The sequence below is a fragment of the Acartia tonsa genome, chromosome 4, assembly GCF_053477335.1.
Source record: "Acartia tonsa isolate MP-2025a chromosome 4, ASM5347733v1, whole genome shotgun sequence".
Taxonomy (NCBI): Eukaryota; Metazoa; Arthropoda; class Copepoda; order Calanoida; family Acartiidae; genus Acartia; species Acartia tonsa.
Genome location: NC_137263.1, coordinates 57,758,488 through 57,777,676, shown reverse-complemented (window position 1 = coordinate 57,777,676; position 19,189 = coordinate 57,758,488). Strand labels below are relative to the sequence as shown.

General features: G+C 31.5%; 1 protein-coding gene across 1 annotated transcript in view; it reads left to right on the top strand.

Moving 5' to 3' along the window:
- Window positions 1–19,189, top strand: part of LOC145315580 (dynein light chain roadblock-type 2-like) — a 96,508-nt gene that overhangs the window by 76,035 nt on the left and 1,284 nt on the right. The window contains exon 3 of the mRNA XM_080155559.1: window positions 18,870–18,944. Within this exon, the coding sequence (XP_080011685.1) occupies window positions 18,870–18,944 (75 nt within the window). The remainder of the gene's footprint in view (window positions 1–18,869; window positions 18,945–19,189) is intronic.

Here is a 19,189-nt window from a genome sequence, read left to right as displayed (position 1 = left end):
GTTTGTGCTGTTTTGTCAACCACACTGTTTTAAAGTTTTAAAGACACACAACAAATGTCAAGTTTAATCGTCCAATGTTTCCTGTTACCCAATAAAAAATATTCTTACACAAAAGTGTTTCTTATAATAATAGAAATATCTATAAATATTTCTATCAAATATTATTTTCAAGGAATCTTAATGATGTCATTGAGTGGTTTTGATTACTGACTTCCCACTCCCTTTGACTCCCTTAGACCTTTGTCTGAAAGTCTTAACTATGCATGGCAATGATACAAATGTAATTTTAATTCAACAATTATATGCTTAAGAAAGTAAATGTATTATCCTAAAGTAAATGTTTCCCTATCCCTTTTAAAAACATATCTTTAACTATTTTTCATAAATGAAAAACTTTTCAAAATCTGTTAAAAATAAATAAAAATCAAAATTTAAATAAATACAAAAAAATGAGTATTATGCTTTAATTAATTACGTGGGAAAAAAAGGTCAAAAAAACATTTCACACACTCCCCGGGGGGGCTAAAATGTAAAAACTTTTCCTAAAAGATATTCATGGATGAAGTTAACAGTAAAGTGACCAGAAATAAATATCCATTACTTAGTAACAACATTTTTATTACAATTAGTTAAATTTTTAAGAATTAACATTTGAAAAGAAGAAGTATGTATCTATATTTCTGGGTAAAATAGCCTTAAACCTGTTTTGGTCTAAATTAAAGATTTATGAAATAAAATATAGTATATACCTTTTTTCATAAAAATACCAAAATCTTTCTTTTGTATTTTTTTCCTTTTTTCCTGAATTATTTGATACTAAAACACAAAATGAAACGTGTGAAAAAAGGGATAGGGAGGATAAAATAATCCTCAACATTTACAAACAACATTTCCAATAATGATAAACTAAATTACCCCTTCTGCACATTAAAATAAATTGTTAAAAAGTTTGATACAATTATATAAAAAATCAATAAAAACACCCAAAAGTTTCGAATCAATAAACAAATAATGTAGTTAGAAAGCTTAGGGTACCAGTGAAAATGTAGCCTATCGTCCACATCATCCCTGAAATATCAATACATGGGGCCAAAGGACATTTCTAAAAACTATATTCTAAAAATAAAGTAAAAAGTAATATAGTATCTGTATGTTTTAGCTATGAAATTTTTGTTACGTTAGAAAAATGGATTATGAAGTTTGATATCCCATTTCCAAGATATTTTGCTTCAAACAAAAAAACTTCAATTTCTTATCTTATGGGTCAATGCCAATAGAACCTGTACTTTTGAGAGGTTGTGTTTAAAAAAGCATTAAACCATTGTTATAGTATACATACAAAAAAATCACATTTAATTATTATAATAAAAAGTTGTATAATTTGTATTTATAAAAAATCTTATTTTAAAATCATTTATTTATCTTTATTTTCCAGCTAAAATTGTTCCATATTTGTTAAATTTTTATTTCTATTTGAACTTAACTTAAACATTTATATTATCATCCAATTATAGGATACTTTTTTTGAAGTAAAGTAGCGCAGCAACCCTACTTTATTTCAGCTTTATTCAAATAGTGGCCATACATACTCAGTACAGTCTTCCCTACATCTTGAGATTTACTTTCTTATTAAAGAAGCGCAGCTACTAAAAACTTTTGCTGCAGATACAACTATTTCCACTTACCTTTGTTTATTATCTAATTATCTAAGACTAAATATATTTTTAAAAGATTAAGATATAACTTCAAGTGGGTTATAGCCTTAAACAAACTGTAAGAATAGAAGTTTTGAAATTATGGATAATTTTGAGCGTAATAACTCCTTTACCCCCCCCCCTTCTCTTTGTAGGGTTGTGGTTCCATTCAGAAAAGACCTATAAAAGCAACAATGTGAAAGAGAACTAATGGTCCAGTGGTTAGCGAGATTCTTGGTACACACAGGCAGAAAGACAAACTCATACGCACAGTCACAATGTTACTCTAATCTTATTTAAGAATAGTTACCAACAAAGTAAAATTGTTAAAAGCGAAGCTTTTCTATAATTAGGGTTGGTCCATCCGTACGTCCGTCCGTCCGTAACAGATAGCTGTTTTCGTTAATTTAGGCATGTTAGAATTGTCCTATTTATTCCTGTAGTAATTAGGCAACTCTATAATCACTACCAGAATGTCCGTACGTCCATTTTAAACATGTTGATTTTTTTACTTTTTTAACAACAATCTTTTATGTGATCTAAGAATCCTATTGATCTGATTTTTGGTATACTGATTCCCGGGACAACAAAGTACAATATCATAAGCGAAGCAACTCTATAAAAATGTAAGTATGTCCATAAAAATTATCCTGTATCAAGCCGTTTTTCAACAAATTTATTTAAATTTTGGTTCGACTCTTATTCATCTATATTTTGATTATTCAGTTCAGACACTATACAAGCATTAATGTCCGTTTGTTCTACCATTTCAGTGCTTCACTTTAATGACTGTTGTCATCCTTGTTATAATGAAAACCTATAGAATATGCTTTGTTTCTGTCTATCTATTTATTTAGCTACATGTCTAACTATCTACTATCTATATATCTATATTTTGGTCCAACAGAATCTCTGGTTCTGCATGGAGTTAAATATAATTCTTTTTTTAAAGGGGTAGTTGCACGAAATGCCTTTAAATTTGAATTTAGTGAACTGCATAATTTTTCCTGTTCAATGGTTTAAAGGGGTAGTTTCATGAAATGCATTTAAACCTAATTTAGTGAACCGCATATTTTATCCTGGTTAAATGTTTAAACTACATTTATATGGCATATATTTGAAAGAATTTCAATTTTCTACCACGTAGTTTTTAAAATATCAAGACTAGAAAATCGTCTTTTTAAATTGCATATTTCACAAAAGGACAATTTTCAAGTCTTGATATTTTAAAAACTACGAGGTAGAAAATTGAATTCATTTCAAATATATGCTATTTAAATGTAGCTTAACCCATTAACTAGGAAAAAATATGCGGTTCACTAAATTAAGTTCAAATGCATTTCGTGAAACTACCCCTTTACATTTATAGGGCATACATTTGAAAGAATTTCAATATTCTACCATGTAGTTTAAAAATATTAGGACTTAAAATAGTATTTTTGTGATATATGTTATTTATATAACTGGCTATATTCATAAAAAATAACAGCGTGACTACTAATTTCGTTATGTCTAATTGTTTGTTATTTACTGTAATACAATATCATATATGTTTGATGGTATACTTGTAACTTTTGCTTGCAATAAATTTTTTGAAATGCACTTAATGCAACTATTCCTTTAAGTTGATATATCTATGGATCTCAAGGGATAAGACAATGGACTAAATTCCCTTTTCTGTAGAACGAAAATTATAGCTGGGATTTAACCAAATCAATCAAAATACCTATCTAGGCTATCTATCTACCAATCTATCTTTTAACTATACAGGGTGTTTTTTTTATAGGACAAAAGTATTGCTTAATATAACCCATTTGCCATTGACAGAAATTAATGATCTATATCTTAATTTCTTTACTGGGTTGGGGCAATTTGTATAAGAAAAAAATATTTAGCGATTTTAAACAAATTATGCCTTAAAAACTGGTTTTTCCAAAGTACCTTTTATTGGAAGATTTTTGGATCATGAACAATTTAAAGAATGTGCAAAAATGTGTATATTTTTAAAATTCAAATTGCGCGGCTTGTGTTAATAGTAGAAAAATGTTATGCATATTGTTAGAATCGTCATAAACTCTAGTTTTTGGGTGTTTAAGAAATATTCCTGTGCTACGTATAGTTTAGGAGCTACGTGGTACACAGTGCGATCTTTTGCCTAAAAACGGGACATTAAAAGTAAACAAAAGTAAACTTCAATAAATAGGCTTGTTTTTGAGAAAATGATGTATTTTTTTTGCTTTATCAAAAATTATTTTCATAAAATGAACATAAATGTATTTTTTGTTGCTTTGAAAAAATTGTGTAAAAAAATCTGGAAAATCATCAAAACTGAAAAGAAATTTTGGCGTTATCCTCTTAGATTTTTTGTTCAATTTTGAAAATTTGAGTACATCCCCCACTCCCTCCCCCCCCCGCCCCCAACGAACAACTATTTTAGGTTAGGTTAGAGGATAATACCAAATTTTTTCACTACCTTTTTTAAAAATGGTATAAATCCACCAAAAATTAAATTTCAAAAAAAAATTTCTTTTCTAGTTGTCTACTTACAGCCATTATTAATTCCTAGGATAGATAAAAGTCAATTTTAAATTTTTTGGATGTCCCACTGGATCGCACTGTGTGGCAAATGGGTTATATTAAGCAATACTTTTGTCCTATTTAAAAAAACACCCTGTATATAATAAGCTAAAATAAATTTGGGTACTGATTGGTTGGTAAAAAACGCATAAAAACATCTGTAAATCAAAAACTAGATGATAAAAATAATTCCAACTGATGTAAAAAATGTGCTTTGTTACTTTTTATTATTTTTCATGATTGTAGCTCAGCTGTTTGCCATATTTCGTGGAAAATAAGGATCTGTGACCATCAAATATTTTTATAGAATCAAACTTTTTCAATTAACATTTTAACCCTATATTGTTGAAAATATCAACAATAGTAAAGTTAAATGTCCATACATTGCTGTTATTCATCCAAAACTGCTAAAATGGCTAAAGAAATAGCTTTGAAAATCTAAAAGTTTTAATAGTAGATAAGCTTGTGACATGTCTAGATATAGGTTTTAATGGGTGCCAAGCCCAAAACTGCTACCAAAAATTGAGTGCCTGTCTCTATGTCAGCCGGGTAACAGCTATTCAACCATTTTTTTGGTATTTTCCAGGAAACCTAAACATAGAATATTGCAGTATAAGTACACTTTTTCAATTGAAATTTTAGCTTTTTTCATCAAAATACTTATTATAAACCTGTTTAATTCTATATTTAGCTGTTAAATATTTGAAAACGGATTACAATGGCAAGGTATAGCCAAAAGTATGAGTTGAATATAGGGCTTGTGACATAACTATGGGTGCTGAGCTCATATATTCTACTAATTTTTGTGGCCGTCCATCCATATGGCATTTTCGTAATAACTACAGCTGGTTTTGTACAATTTTTAGATTTTCATAGCCGTTTCTTTGGGCGTTTTTAGCAGTTTTGGATGTAGAACAACTATGTAAGGACTTTTAACTTTTCTATTATTGATATTTTCAACAAAATAGGGTTAAAATTTTAATTGAAAAAGTTTTTTCTATAAAAATTTTTGATGTTCACATATCCTTAATTTTGCACAAAACATGGCAACAGGCTGAGCTGTAGCTGTTTCCCAGCTACCATATAGATGGTCAGTCACAATTCTTATTGTTATTTTTTAGCTCAGCACTCCTAAAAACCTACCCAAAGACAGATCACAAGTCCTATCTACAATTAATACTCCTGACTGCTGCCAGCTGTTTTTAGCCTTATCCCAGCTGCCACATGGATAGTTGGTTACAATTCTTATTGGTATATTTGAGCTCAGCCGTTTTCAGCAATTTCCCAGCTGCCATATGGATGGGCGGTCACAAATTCTGTTGGGATTTTTGAGCTCAGCACATCTAAAAACCTACCCAAAGACACATCACAAGCCCTATATACAAATAATACTCCTGACTGCTGCCAGCTGTTTTCAGCCGTATCCCAGCTGCCACAGCACCCCTATAAACCTACCCAAAGGCATGTCACCGGCCCTATCTACACATTATACTCCTGATTGCTGCCAGCTGTTTTCAGCCATTTCCTAGTTGCCATATGGATGGTCAGTCACAATTCTTGTTGGTATTTTTGAGCTCAGCACCTCTAAAAATCTACCCAAAGACATGTCACAACATGTCTAAACATAATACTCTTGTTCGTCGCCAGCCATGTTCAGCCGTTTCTAGCTGTTTAGTGGCTGGTACTAGAAATTTAAAAAATGGTTATTGCTATCATTTATCATGAAGTAAACCAAAAACATTTTTTTTTTAAAGTTGATTCCTACATAATTAATGATGAATTTGCCCTGAAAATAGGCAAAAAACGGCTTAGCACCGGTGTCCTGGATAGGAAACAGGTTTTTTTTGAGTTATGTATGACAAGACATATATTTCTATGACCGGGAGTGTATGACAGTTCAGCCCATAACTTTCATTAAATCACAGCTGATCATTTTTGTGGATTTTTTTAAAAATTACTTTTTTCCTCAAATTTTCATAGTTTTTCCCCAAAAAATCACAATGTTCTCATATTTACAGCTTAGTTAACCCATTAGTGCCTAACCAGGTTTTAAAACCCGGTGCCAGAAAATGTAAAAAAACCGGTTTTCAGCTTCATAATTGCATCATTCTCAGTATGAATCCCCCCTCTACTACCCTGGCTTTCATTTCCCCCTGGAGCAGGTAGTTTTGCTTACTTCCGTTTGCCGGTATAGATCAACAAAGTTTGAAAATCATGAAAATTCAAAATACCCCATCTAACTTTTTTGTTTTTATAGTAAAGTCGCTGATTTTTTTCGTTAAATCTAAAGTTTATTGACAAGTACATCTATTTGTGAATTCGTTTTATTTAAATTATTATTTTTTATATGATTTTTTTATTGTTTTTTTACGCCCTATATAGGCCCGGTTCGGCATTTCCATTTTGAGTCTGAAATTTTTATTACCCGGTTTCACTAATAGATCTTTTTTGACAACAACAACAATACAGGGTTTTTTTACCCGAAATCGCCGGCTAAACACGAAATTTGAAATAAATCGCTTCGTATTATACTTGTAGCTCTTTAGATTACATGAGGTTGTGTAGTTTTCAATTACGGATCGTATCAAAGTTCTAAAAAGTGTTCATCTCACTTTTGGCGTTCAAAAATTACATTTTTTGATTTTTGGTCAAAATAACCGGGTTTATACAGGTCAACCGGGTTTTAAAACTGGGGGAAAGCACCAAAAACGGGTGTTAATGCCTGGTTGGTATTTATGGCCAAGCCGAACCGGGTTTTTTTGCAACTTTCCTGTGCACGCCACTAGAGCAAAACAAAAAAATACGAATTCCGTTTTGACCATTATAAAGCTTCCCTGAAACTTACAGCTCGATCGGCCCATAAAAGTGGCGCTCGGCACTAATGGGTTAATCTAAATTTTTGCAAAGAAAAGCATAATAGATGACAGCTGAACCAAAGATTATGTTATCATCAATAACAAGATCTTACAGAATCAATTGACTAATCTAAGATTTGTAGTCTAGAAGTTTTGTAAGAGTTATTTGAAGTTGTTATTTGAATTAATGTCTAAACAAATAAATAAAACTTAAGTTTGTTTTGGTAGTCAACACAAAAAAATACTCACTTTTCATGTCCCTTGTACATGCCTCATGAATTGTTATAGCATAGTTCCTGGCTGTATAAAGATGTCCCTCTGAGGTTCCATCAATGAAGTTGAAACTAACATGCTTCAGAATCAGCAATGATTCTGTATAAAGTTTTCCTTGTAATATTGAAAAGTTATCTTGCTCAATATTGATTCCTTGCTGACTTGATGTCAAAATAGTTCCTCTGTTATTGTTTGTTGCTGCTCATCATCATTGGAAACAGTCAGTTCAGTATTGTGGCTGCTTTCAAAGGTATCTAGGTGTTGATGGGTTGTGGTTGCAGTTGAAATGATGGTGGTTGTGTAAAATTCTTGCCAGTTTCAGACACAAACTGCACCAGATTCTTGTTTACTCTGGCCTTTAGGGTATTCAGGTAAACATTGTAACCTGAAAGTACTGAGCCAGGGTGGTTGTAGCTGTTCTGGGTAATGAGTTTTCATGTTTTCTGATGGATGGGGCTGGTATGTTTAGATCTTTATTGTCATTTTAGTTTCTGTTGGTATTTCTGACAGATTCTGTGTGTATCACCTTAAGTCTGGATCTGTAGGTCTTTTCAGACAGATCTAGTTGGGAAATCCTGTTTTTCATTTGGTGTTTAGAGGGTGGTGGAATCAGATTTGTCATGTAGAGGTGATTTTGTGTTTTGGTTGACAGGAGAAACTTACTTGCTTAGCATAGATGTTAATGGTCTATCACTGGCATAATCTTGGTTTTTGCATGCAGTTTTTCAATGATGGTCATGATGTGACAGTAGATGGCTGTTCTCAGAGCAGCTTTTCCAGCAAACAGAATGCTGTCCAAGCTATCATTACTAAATATGGGACTGCAGTAGATTATCAGGGACTGGTAAATTGCTTTGTATGTATTTACTATAACTTACTTTTCTTTCCCTCTAGTGGAGAGAGCTTCAAGCTTTTTGTTTTTAGAGTTTATTTTGTTTCTAGGCTACTTAACAAGATGGTCAATATAGAAAAGATTGTCACATATAACACCTAAGAGCTTAGGATGTCTGACTTATGGTACTGTTTTAACATTGACCTCTACAATAACTACAGTGCCTGCTTCATTCGAAAAGGCTGTAAAGACTATTGCAGATGATTTAGCTGGAGAAATGAATGGGTTCTGACTTTTTAACCAATCATCAAGAACTGCTAAGTAAGCTTTAATGTCCTTGACATAAGGATCAATAAGGGGACATATGCTGTTGGAGTTGTTGGCATTGATGTAATTTACAGATTGAAGAGTACAGGGTATAGGACCTCTCCTTGTAGGACAGCCTGTTTGGCAGATTTGTACGCAGATCTAGATCCTCTGATAACAACAAATTGTTGCCTACCTCTAAGGTATTCACATGAAAACATTTCATGTACTCAGTCAAGTCTAGTACATTAATATTATACAGTAGAACTTAATTGTTTACATTATCAAAAGCCTTTGAAAGATAAATGACAACTGGCACCGTTCTAAAAAGTGGTTTCTTATTGTTTAGGCTATTGTTGATTAAGGTTTTAATACTCTGTAAGGCAGTGGTAGTGAACCTGCCTGTGTGAAAGCCATAATGTTGGTCTGCAAGTTTAACAGCATCATTCAGGTAGGGACGAATCATGCAGGCAGGAAAAAGAAGTGTGACAGGGCAGTAGCTGGAACCCTGATTGTCAGGTTTCCCTGGTTTCAGTAATGAAATAATTTTACCAGTCCTCCATATGCTTGGTATCTAGAAGTGATTTACTTGTCAATACTATAATGAAAATATGTACAAAATCATTGCTGATTCTAATTTGTTTAAACTTCTTTGGTGGAACCTCAGAGGATCCTTTTATCACATCCAGGATCTATGTTTTACCTACAAATCTTAGAATAGTAAATTGAGGTTATGGATGTCATCTATTATACTTTTTTTCATAAATTTAGAATACCTAAGCTGGAAATGTGAGAATATTGTGATTTTTTTGGGGAAAAACTATGAAAATTTGGGTAAAAAAGTAATTTAAAAAAAAATCCACAAAAATAATCAGCTGTTTTTTTTATTCAATTTCGAGACTTTAAAAAAAAATCTTATTCTGTACAACTGTACTGTACAACTTTTACTTAGGAAAAAAAAAGTTATTGAGACAGGATAGAGCTCTCATACATGTATTAACTAATTAGAATTAGGCTATGCTAGATGAATCATTGAAATCCGAAAAAGAGGCAGTTAGACAGATGTATAGACAAGGGGAGGGACAGACAGACAAAAGGACAGACAGACAAAGGGCTATTCTCTAAAAACAGTTTTTCTGCTATATGAATCATTAAAACCCATCAGAAAAAAAAGAAATTTACATTAGTTTCTTTATTACGATACTCAACAGCCCCCCCCCCCCCCAATCAAAAGGGTTTATTATTTTTTTAAACCAATAAGTGACTTCTCAGCATAATCAAATTGAATATACTTTTTATTTCATCAATATATCTCAAATAGAACTTAAGTTATAATCATTTTATTGTCAACATGCAATATGCTTTGAGTAAAACTCAACCAAATTGTCAGTAAAAACGCCATATTTATGCATATTTAAACAGTAAATAAATTTTAAAATTGTATTTTATTGTAATGATTAACTTAAGGAGGTTGTTTTAATTATCAATAACCTAAAAAAACTAATTTGGTTAAAAAAGTCCAAGTAATGATTAATCCATCTATCTATCTATGTATCTATCTTTCTATGTATCTATATTTCTATCTACCGTTCTAACTATCTATCTAAATATCTATCTCATTACTATATCCAGTTTTCTACAAATCCGCAGAAAGCTTTTTATAATATGATGCCAGAAATAACTATCATGTGTTTAAGAATTAGTCGAAGCTTTCTGCTTCATAGGAAGGATGTAAAGACAAACGGACAAAACAACTTTACAAATCCAATACAAATCAAATGACCATCAGAGCATTTCCAACAAACTGACGTACTGAGTAGAGTAGAGAGTAGATGCTCATCGATTAAGAAATTTTTAATCAAACAAATTGGTTATCTATCTAGAATAGCAGCTAAGTAATTTAAAATTTCCAAAATAAATCAAATGACTCTCAGAGCTAAATATTATAAACTGGAGCTCATCGGTATAGGGCATTCTCATGAAATTTTTAGGCTCTTTAACTTGAATAGCAGCCGAGAAATTTATGTTCCCCCCAGTTTTATACAGATACAGACGGATGGACATAAATATATAAAGGGTGTTAAAATAACAATCGCTTTACTTTTTTCAATATAAATCCTATAGTTTTGGTCAAAAACCAATAAAAAAGATGACAACATCCATAAAATCTAAGCTCTGAAATGGAAGGACAAACAAACTTTAACACTTGAAGAGTGTCAGAACTGAATAAACTGAATTAATACAAATGTCTATACAAAATGTCTGTTACAGACGGACGGACAGACAAACCGACCCTTAATATAGAAAAGCTTCGCTTTTAAGTAACACAATTCATGCTATTGCTCAAGCAATAACAATGAGTTAAACATTGAATTTTGAATCTACTCACCTCTCCAGAGTACTAAAGCTCGAGATTTAGCCCTTGTGAAGAAAAAAAAAAGACAGAACCACCATACACTAAGACATGACAGCTCTGCCTAGTTCTTGATGTTTGACAGGCCTTTCTTTTTTTTGCCAAATTGGCTAGGATTGTGTTAGAAACCTGGTTAAGGTGTCTATAGAAAGGTCTTCTCATGCCACATATAAAAATTACGCATTATAAGGTAAGTGCAAGAACTGTATAAGTAGAGTGTATAAGCATAAACAAAATTGGAAGAAAAATTGCTTAAATACAGGATAATGCTTAAGGACATACTTACATTTTTAGGACTTGATTATAGAGATGCTTCGATTATAACAATGTATTTTGTTGTCCTAGGAATCAGTATTCTAAAAACCAGATGAATAGGATAAATAAATCACAAGAAATATTGTAGTCAAAAAATTAAAAATAAATGTACATACAGACATTCTGATAACCATTATACAGTTGCTGTGCTTTCTGAATCATACCTAACTATATCATCATCGTAATCATCATGCAAAGTTTAAAAACAATAAGCCAATTTTATCCTGTCCAAATTAATGAAAAGAGCTAACGGTTACGATTGGGAGTAAGGACGGACGGACCTAACCTAATTATTGAAAAGTTTCGCTTTTAAAAATTAGTTATCTGAATGTTTTAAATGGAAGTACGGACTTTCAAGTAACAATTATAGAGTTGCTACGTATCTTGTATCGTACCTTACTATCATAGGAATCATCATGCAAAGTTTGAAAACGGTAGGACAATGTCTAAATGAACAAAAAGAGCTAACTGATCCGGACGTACAGATCTTAACTATAAAGATTTGAAATTGAAACTGCCCAGTGCCGACCTTACTATGCACATATTATTACTTGGCTTTTACATCAGATTTTCGTGTTCTCTAATAAAATGAAACTTGCAGCGAGCTAATAATAACGATTACCCCCTTTCCACCCCCCCCCCTGACCCAATTCACTCCCTTCCTACCTCCAACCCAATATATCTTTTTTTAAATAATATTCCTTTATTTTTCAGGGTGACTTTAAATAGGTCACAGAAACTTATTCTGGGGTTTATGAGGTTAAGACATTCCTCCTCCCATCACAAAAGTCTATCCATCTTTCTATCTATCTGTCTGTTTATCTTTTAACACTTTAATTGTCCTCTATCTCTCTATTTGTCTATCGACATGGCTGTCTTTTTTATATTTTATTTTTTTTAAATCTAGCTATTTCAGATTTAAAAAATATCTATATTTCTAGAAAAATGAAAATATGTGTTGAAAGTAATATAATTAATTGGTTAAACTTAACAAGGGAAAATTTTTTGAAAAAAAGGTGTCAGATATCTCCCACCCACTTAGCTATTGAAAGTTCTTTTTCTGTAAAAACAAGGATGACAATATCCATAATCGTACCTACAGTAATCACTATGTAAAGTTTGAAATCGATAGGACAATTCTAACATGCCTAAATTAACGAAAAAAGCTATCCGTTCCAGACGTACGTACGGACCGACCCTAATTGTAGAAAAGCTTTGCTTTTAAAAGGGGAGTACTTAAAAGTTGAAAGGGGACGGAGGGTTATAATAGTTATTTCTTTCATCATATTATAAACTGCTTTCCGCGGATATAGAATGTACAATTATTAGATTAAAACCAGTTTTTTTAGCTCCGAAGTGCCGAAGGCACGGGCTAAAAAATGGTTTTAATCTTATGATTGTACATTTCTATATTCGTAGAAAGCGGTTTATAATACAATGCTAGACATAGTTTTTTCGTATTGATGAGAACCGGTTCCTGTCCACCGGATTCGAATGAATACGAGAAATAAGTTTTAAACATTTCTTGGACCTTAAGGGATAATATATTGGAGGATGTGTTTATAAACAACATTCTCAATAACGATAATAGTTATTTCTTGCATCGTAGTATAAACGGCTTTCCGCGGATACAGAATGTTTAATCTTATGATTGTACATTTTTATATTCGTAGAAAGCTGGATATAATACGATGCTAGACATAGTTTTTTCGTATGGATGAGAACCGGTTCCTATCCACCGGATTTGAATAGTTATTTCTCGTATCGTATTATAAACGGCTTTCCGCGGATATAGAATGTACAATTATAAGATTAAAACTAGTTTTTTTAGCCCCGTGGTGCCGAAGGCACCGGCTATCTATCTATCTAAATTTGTATTGATCCTTCCTCCAAATAGCTTAAACCTACCCTGGAACTCCATATAACTTCCCTGAAAATTTTGTTATGATCAGTCCAGCCGTTAATAAGATCTTAGTTGACATACATACACACATACATGCATAACAATAAATTGATAAATAGGACACGTTGTGTGAATAGAAAAAAATATGTTATTTTAAAAAGTTAGTGTCGCATCCACCTATTAAAATAGCATAAAACCTATGATTTACCTTTAAAACCACCCTGAATTTTTTTTATTAATCGTTCCAGCGGTAGAACAAACGAACATAAACACTTGTAGAGTGTAAGAACTGAATTATCAGAATAGAGATGTATAAAAGTCAATACAAAATTGTAAGTAAAAACTGCACAATATTGGATAAAGTTTAAGGACATACTTATTACTTACATTTTTAGGACTTGATTATAGAGATGCTCCGCTTATTATTTTGTACTTTGTTGTCCTAGGAATCAGTATTCCAAAACATCAGATCAATTAGATAATTATATCATATAAAATTTGTTGCTAAAACAGTTTTAAAAATCAACATGTTTAAAATGGACGTACGGACATTTTGGTTACGATTATAGAATTGCTACGCTTTCTAAATACCTAATTACTACAGGTATTACCATACAAAGTTCGAAATTGATAGGACAGTTCTAACATGCTATCGATCTATTCCATATCTAGTGCAGGTAGAGCATTCTTAAAATGCTCTTTATACATAAACACAAAAAGTTTTAACTTTACATTATTGGGTAATATAGTAATTTATCACATCGTATTATCGACAGTTATGCTAATAATAAGGATTTTTAAAAGAATAATTCCAGTTTTGTTGGCCCCAAGATATTTTTATGATTTAGATTTTATTATAAAAAGTTTAGTCCTCTTGCTCTAACAGGATATGAGAAAATAGGGGGGATGGGCGTTGAACGCCCCCTCCTCTCCCCCAAATCTATTAAGGAGCGGCAAGGTGCCCGACTGTTGAGTCTATATTAGCAAAAAGAATATAAGGACAGACGGACCGAACCTAATTGTAGAAAAGTTGATTTTCAATTTGGAAAGTTTGGTGATTTTATGCCTTAAAAAATATTTCTTTCATAAAAAAATGTAAGCGTTAATAGATAGATATCCTGCAGCCGAAATACATATATTTTTAGTTTTTATCAAGGGGTTAATTTTGGAAGGAAAAAAGGGTTTTAGTATCCTCAATTTTTTTTATAGGAGTTTATTTTTAGTAAAAAGGGGTTCAAAACTGTCAACATATATTTTCACTTTTTTTCGGCTTTGAAAGTGTTTTTCACAGCCGGCTGTGAAATAATATATATATACAATGATTATTTATGGCGTCGTATTATAGACAGCTTTCCACGGATATTAAAATAAAAAAATATTTAAAAATCCTTCGAATTTCTGTCCCTATAGCTGAAAATATTCTACTAACTATATGATATAAGAACAATAATTATGTAAAGCAGATTGTAGTTTAATGCCTCACAAACATAAAAATTTGTTCATTATATAAGAATGATTATTTATTGCATCATATTATAGACAAATTTTACCGGATATTAAGGTTAAAACCAGTTTCGAAGCAATACTAGAAAAAGATCTTCAGAATTTCTGACCCTATAGCTGAAAATATTCTACTAACTATATGATATACGAACAATAATTATGTAAAGCAGATTGTCATTTAATGCCACACGAACATAAGGATAAGTTCTTTATAACAATGATTATTTATGGCGTCGTATTATAGACAGCTTTCCACGGATATTAAAATGAAAAAGATTAAAAATCCTCTGAATAACTGGCCCTATAGCTGAAAATATTATACTAACTATATGATATACGAACAATAATTATGTAAAGCAGATTGGCATTTAATGCCACACTAACATAAGGAATAGTTCATCATATAAGAATTATTATTTATCGCATCGAATTATAGACGGATAATAAGGTTAAATCCTATAGCTGAAAATATTCTACTAACTATATGATATAAGAACAATAATTATGCAAAGGATTAGTTCATTATAAGGATAGTTATGTATCGCATCGTATTATAGATAGATTTCCACTGATATTAAGATTAAAAGCAATACTAGAAAAAATCTGGATATCTAACCCTATAGCTGAAAATATTTTACTATATGATATAAGAACAATAATTATGTAAAACAGATTGTCATTTAATATTCTTCCCGAATATTAGGATTAGTTCATTATAAAAATAGTTATTTATCGCATCGTATTATAGACAGCTTTCCATGGATATTAAAAGTAAAAATATTTTAAAATCCTTCGAATTTCTGACCCTATAGCTGAAAATATTACTAACTATATGATATAAGAACAATAATTATGTAAAGCAGATTGTCATTTAATGCCACACGAACATAAGGATTAGTTCTTTATAACAATGATTATTTATGGCGTCGTATTATAGACAGCTTTCCACGGATATTAAAATGAAAAAGATTAAAAATCCTCTGAATAACTGGCCCTATAGCTGAAAATGTTCTTCTAACTACATATATGATATAAGAACAATAATTATGTAAAACAGATTGCAATTTAAAATGCCACACGAACATAAGGACGTCCATGTTTTTTTTTTATTTCGGGGGGGGGGGATTAATCATGTATCATATAGGCAAAGAAAAATTTAAAAATTTTCAGGGAGAGGGTAATCACCTTTTTACCCCACAACCCTTGGACGTCCATTACCATAAGGATAACTAATAAACTTTTCTATTTAAACATTTTTAATAATTTTTAAAAATGAAAGATGTTTTATGTACTTAACCATAAAAATCATTATTTTTAATCTACATTTATTATTTTAAATTGCCTAATAGCTTGTTAAGGGATACTATACCTTGCAGGCATTGCCTAATCGGTCCAGCGATATTAATGAGATCTTAAACTTTATCTTGAAGAATAGACATAGATAAATCACTTTAATTTGGATTATAGATTACTACAAGAATCTTCATACATCAAAAGGATTTTAAAATGCCTAAGATTCAGAGATCTAAAGGTATAATACAATGGCCGATTTATGTACATCCCAAATGATATACTTACACTTACCCCTGCTATACATTACAATTAGTGGTTGGAACGTTCGGACACTCAACTTAATGAACCAACCAATCAAAATTCAACAAAAGTCAATAAAGTTGTCAAACCAACGAATAAAAAAACAAAAACGTTATCATCAAATTTTGGGAACTAGTGCAATAAATAGTCCATTGTCTCCTTCCTCCCTGCCTAAGAACAGTATGCTGATCAGTATTTTAGTTGTATTATATCACAAATTCTTTGGCAAGTATTAATGATAATTTTATTTCAGCCAATACTAAGGCTACTTAATAAGCTAGCTTTAATATTTCTTCCTGAATTATACCTTCACGTTTTACCACCCATTAAAATATATCCATATTTAAAAGTAACAGGATGTCTGTCTGTCTGTGCCGATAGATATCCTTAACCGCTTTGCCGATATGGTTCTCCTTTACAATTTACCTTCTCATAGTTCCTAGAAAGGTTCATAACTATTTTAGGGGATGGTACCACCAGCCTCACAAGAAAAAAATGACACCCCTATTCTCCCCACCCCCCATTTTTTTTTGTTTTTTTTCTTTTAGAAACTAAAATTGAAAATGGGAGGGGTTCGACTACACCCATCCACAACCCTCCTACCTCTCACCTTAGGTGCCCCTAGAGGCCTCTAGAGGGTGCATTTAAGTTTTTTTTAATGTTCTTGTTTTCCTTTGTTATTGCTGCGCTACTTAAGCACGTAATTGCCCTTGTTAAACATACAGTTTGCAAAACTAACATTTTAAATGGTGTGCTATGGTTTCCGTCAAAGTTTCAGAACAACTAGTTTTTTTTGCGATGATAAAAAAATAGAAGTAAAGTTTCCTTCTAAAGTTAAATATCTTGGAATTTATTCTACTTTTTAGTAAGTTTCATAAATACCTTCAGTTGAATTTAATTCTAAAATATATTTCTAACCCTAAATGCTAGCGGCTTAGCCAACATGTAGTAACCATTTGTTGATGAAAGTAAAGCAAAGGAAAAGATAAAGGGAGAGGTCATTTTCTAGTAAATCCCGTAAAGGTGTGTGTTATAAGGCCTAAAAATAGTAGTAGAACGATAAGGTGCTCTAGATATATGTATTCCCTATTGAATAGAACAATAGGGAAATTTTTTTTTTTTTTTTGATAACCGTACCTGGATTATCTAAAAAAAATACGAAATTTCTATCAAACGTTTTGTTGGCTCAAACTGACAAAAATTAAAAAAAAATATAATTATAATAATAATGTTTTCTATAGGTACAAGGTAAAGGTTAAGAACAATCTATACCATTAAACAAAGGAAGAAGTCATTCTTTACAGGTTGATTTATTATAATTATATTTTTTTTTATTTGGGTCAGTTTGAGCCAAACAAAGCGTTTGATAGAAATTTCAGATATTCCAGGTACGGTTATCAAAAAAAAAAAAAAATAAATTTCTTCCCTATTGTTCTATTCAATAGGAAATACAAATATATAGAGCACCTTATCGTTCTACTACTATTTTTAGGCCTTATAACACACACCTTTACGGGATTTACTAGAAAATGACCTCCCTCTTTGTGCTTTTGTAATAATTTGTAAAACTTCCCTAAGAAGTCGTTCGAGCCAAATAAACCATACTACTTTATATTGATGGATAAAGAATATACGTAGATATTATAACAGAGGAAAAGTTGTCGTCATTTGAGCTGGCAATTATGGACCTTATTGATTGGTCAGTTCGTTCATCCAGTAGGAGGGGAGGGGATGGGATAAAGGGGTAAAGGGGGTTGTCGTTAATTTAGACAGCTGCGGATCATCACTTAAAACTCTGGATCCAAGAAACAATATATCGTTTCTTAATAAACAATTTGTCTTACGTAAGTAAATGCACACCCAAACATCTGATTATCATCAAAATTATATAATTAATAATTAGAATTGTCATAAGAAGAAATACACATATGTATAATTAAATTGTTATGCATCTTCACATATTACAGGGAATGGATGAGGAAATAGACTTGAAATTAGACTGGTACCCAAAGTTTTATAACAACATTATATTATTTGTTGGGTTATATATATAAACTTTTATTGAATTCAGATTGGTTTAAAGCGATAATTTTAATCTACAGAAGAACTAATTTTGTTTCTCATCATTGGGGATTTTTATTAATCTATCACCCAATATCATATCCCTTAAGATCTATGGTATACCTAATATATAGAGGGTTCAAGTAGCGCAGCAATAACAATCTGACAACCTTTAAAAACATCAACTGTATTTCTGCCAGTTGTAGAAAGTCCCCTATATATATTTATGTTTATTCCTATGGTCATGTCATGTTCTTGTTTCAGGTTGAAGGGGTGGTGGTTATTAACACTGCTACATAAGACAGAAATGTGTAAACATTATAAAATAGATATCTTTATAAAATTATGTTTGGTTAGGGCTTTAATTGGCTACGTAGCATTTCTACAACTTGAAGAAATACAACTAGATATTTTTGTCAAAATTTAAGCACCTCTGCCAAAAATAAAGTCATAAAACATCCACTGTATTTCTGCTAGTTGTAGAAACGGCAAAGTCCCCTCTATTTATGTTTATTCATATGTACATGTTAGGTTTTTGTTTCAGGTTGAAGGGGTGGTGGTTATCAACAATGAGGGGATTCCAATCAAATCTACTCTGGACAGTACAGCTACCGTACAGGTAAGGAGGGAAATATGACATAAAAATTTTGTCTTCAATTAACAGTAGAGAATATGAACAGTAATTGGGGAGAAAATGTCAAACATAATTTTGACTTAATTAAAACTAAACTAAAGAATACCTTTCAAATTTAATCTGGACAGTACAGCTACCGTACAGGTAAGGGTGGAAGTATTATAGGTAAAATCAATTTTCTGGGGGAAATTTGTTCACATAAAGACAATTCTTTTTGGGAAAACATATGT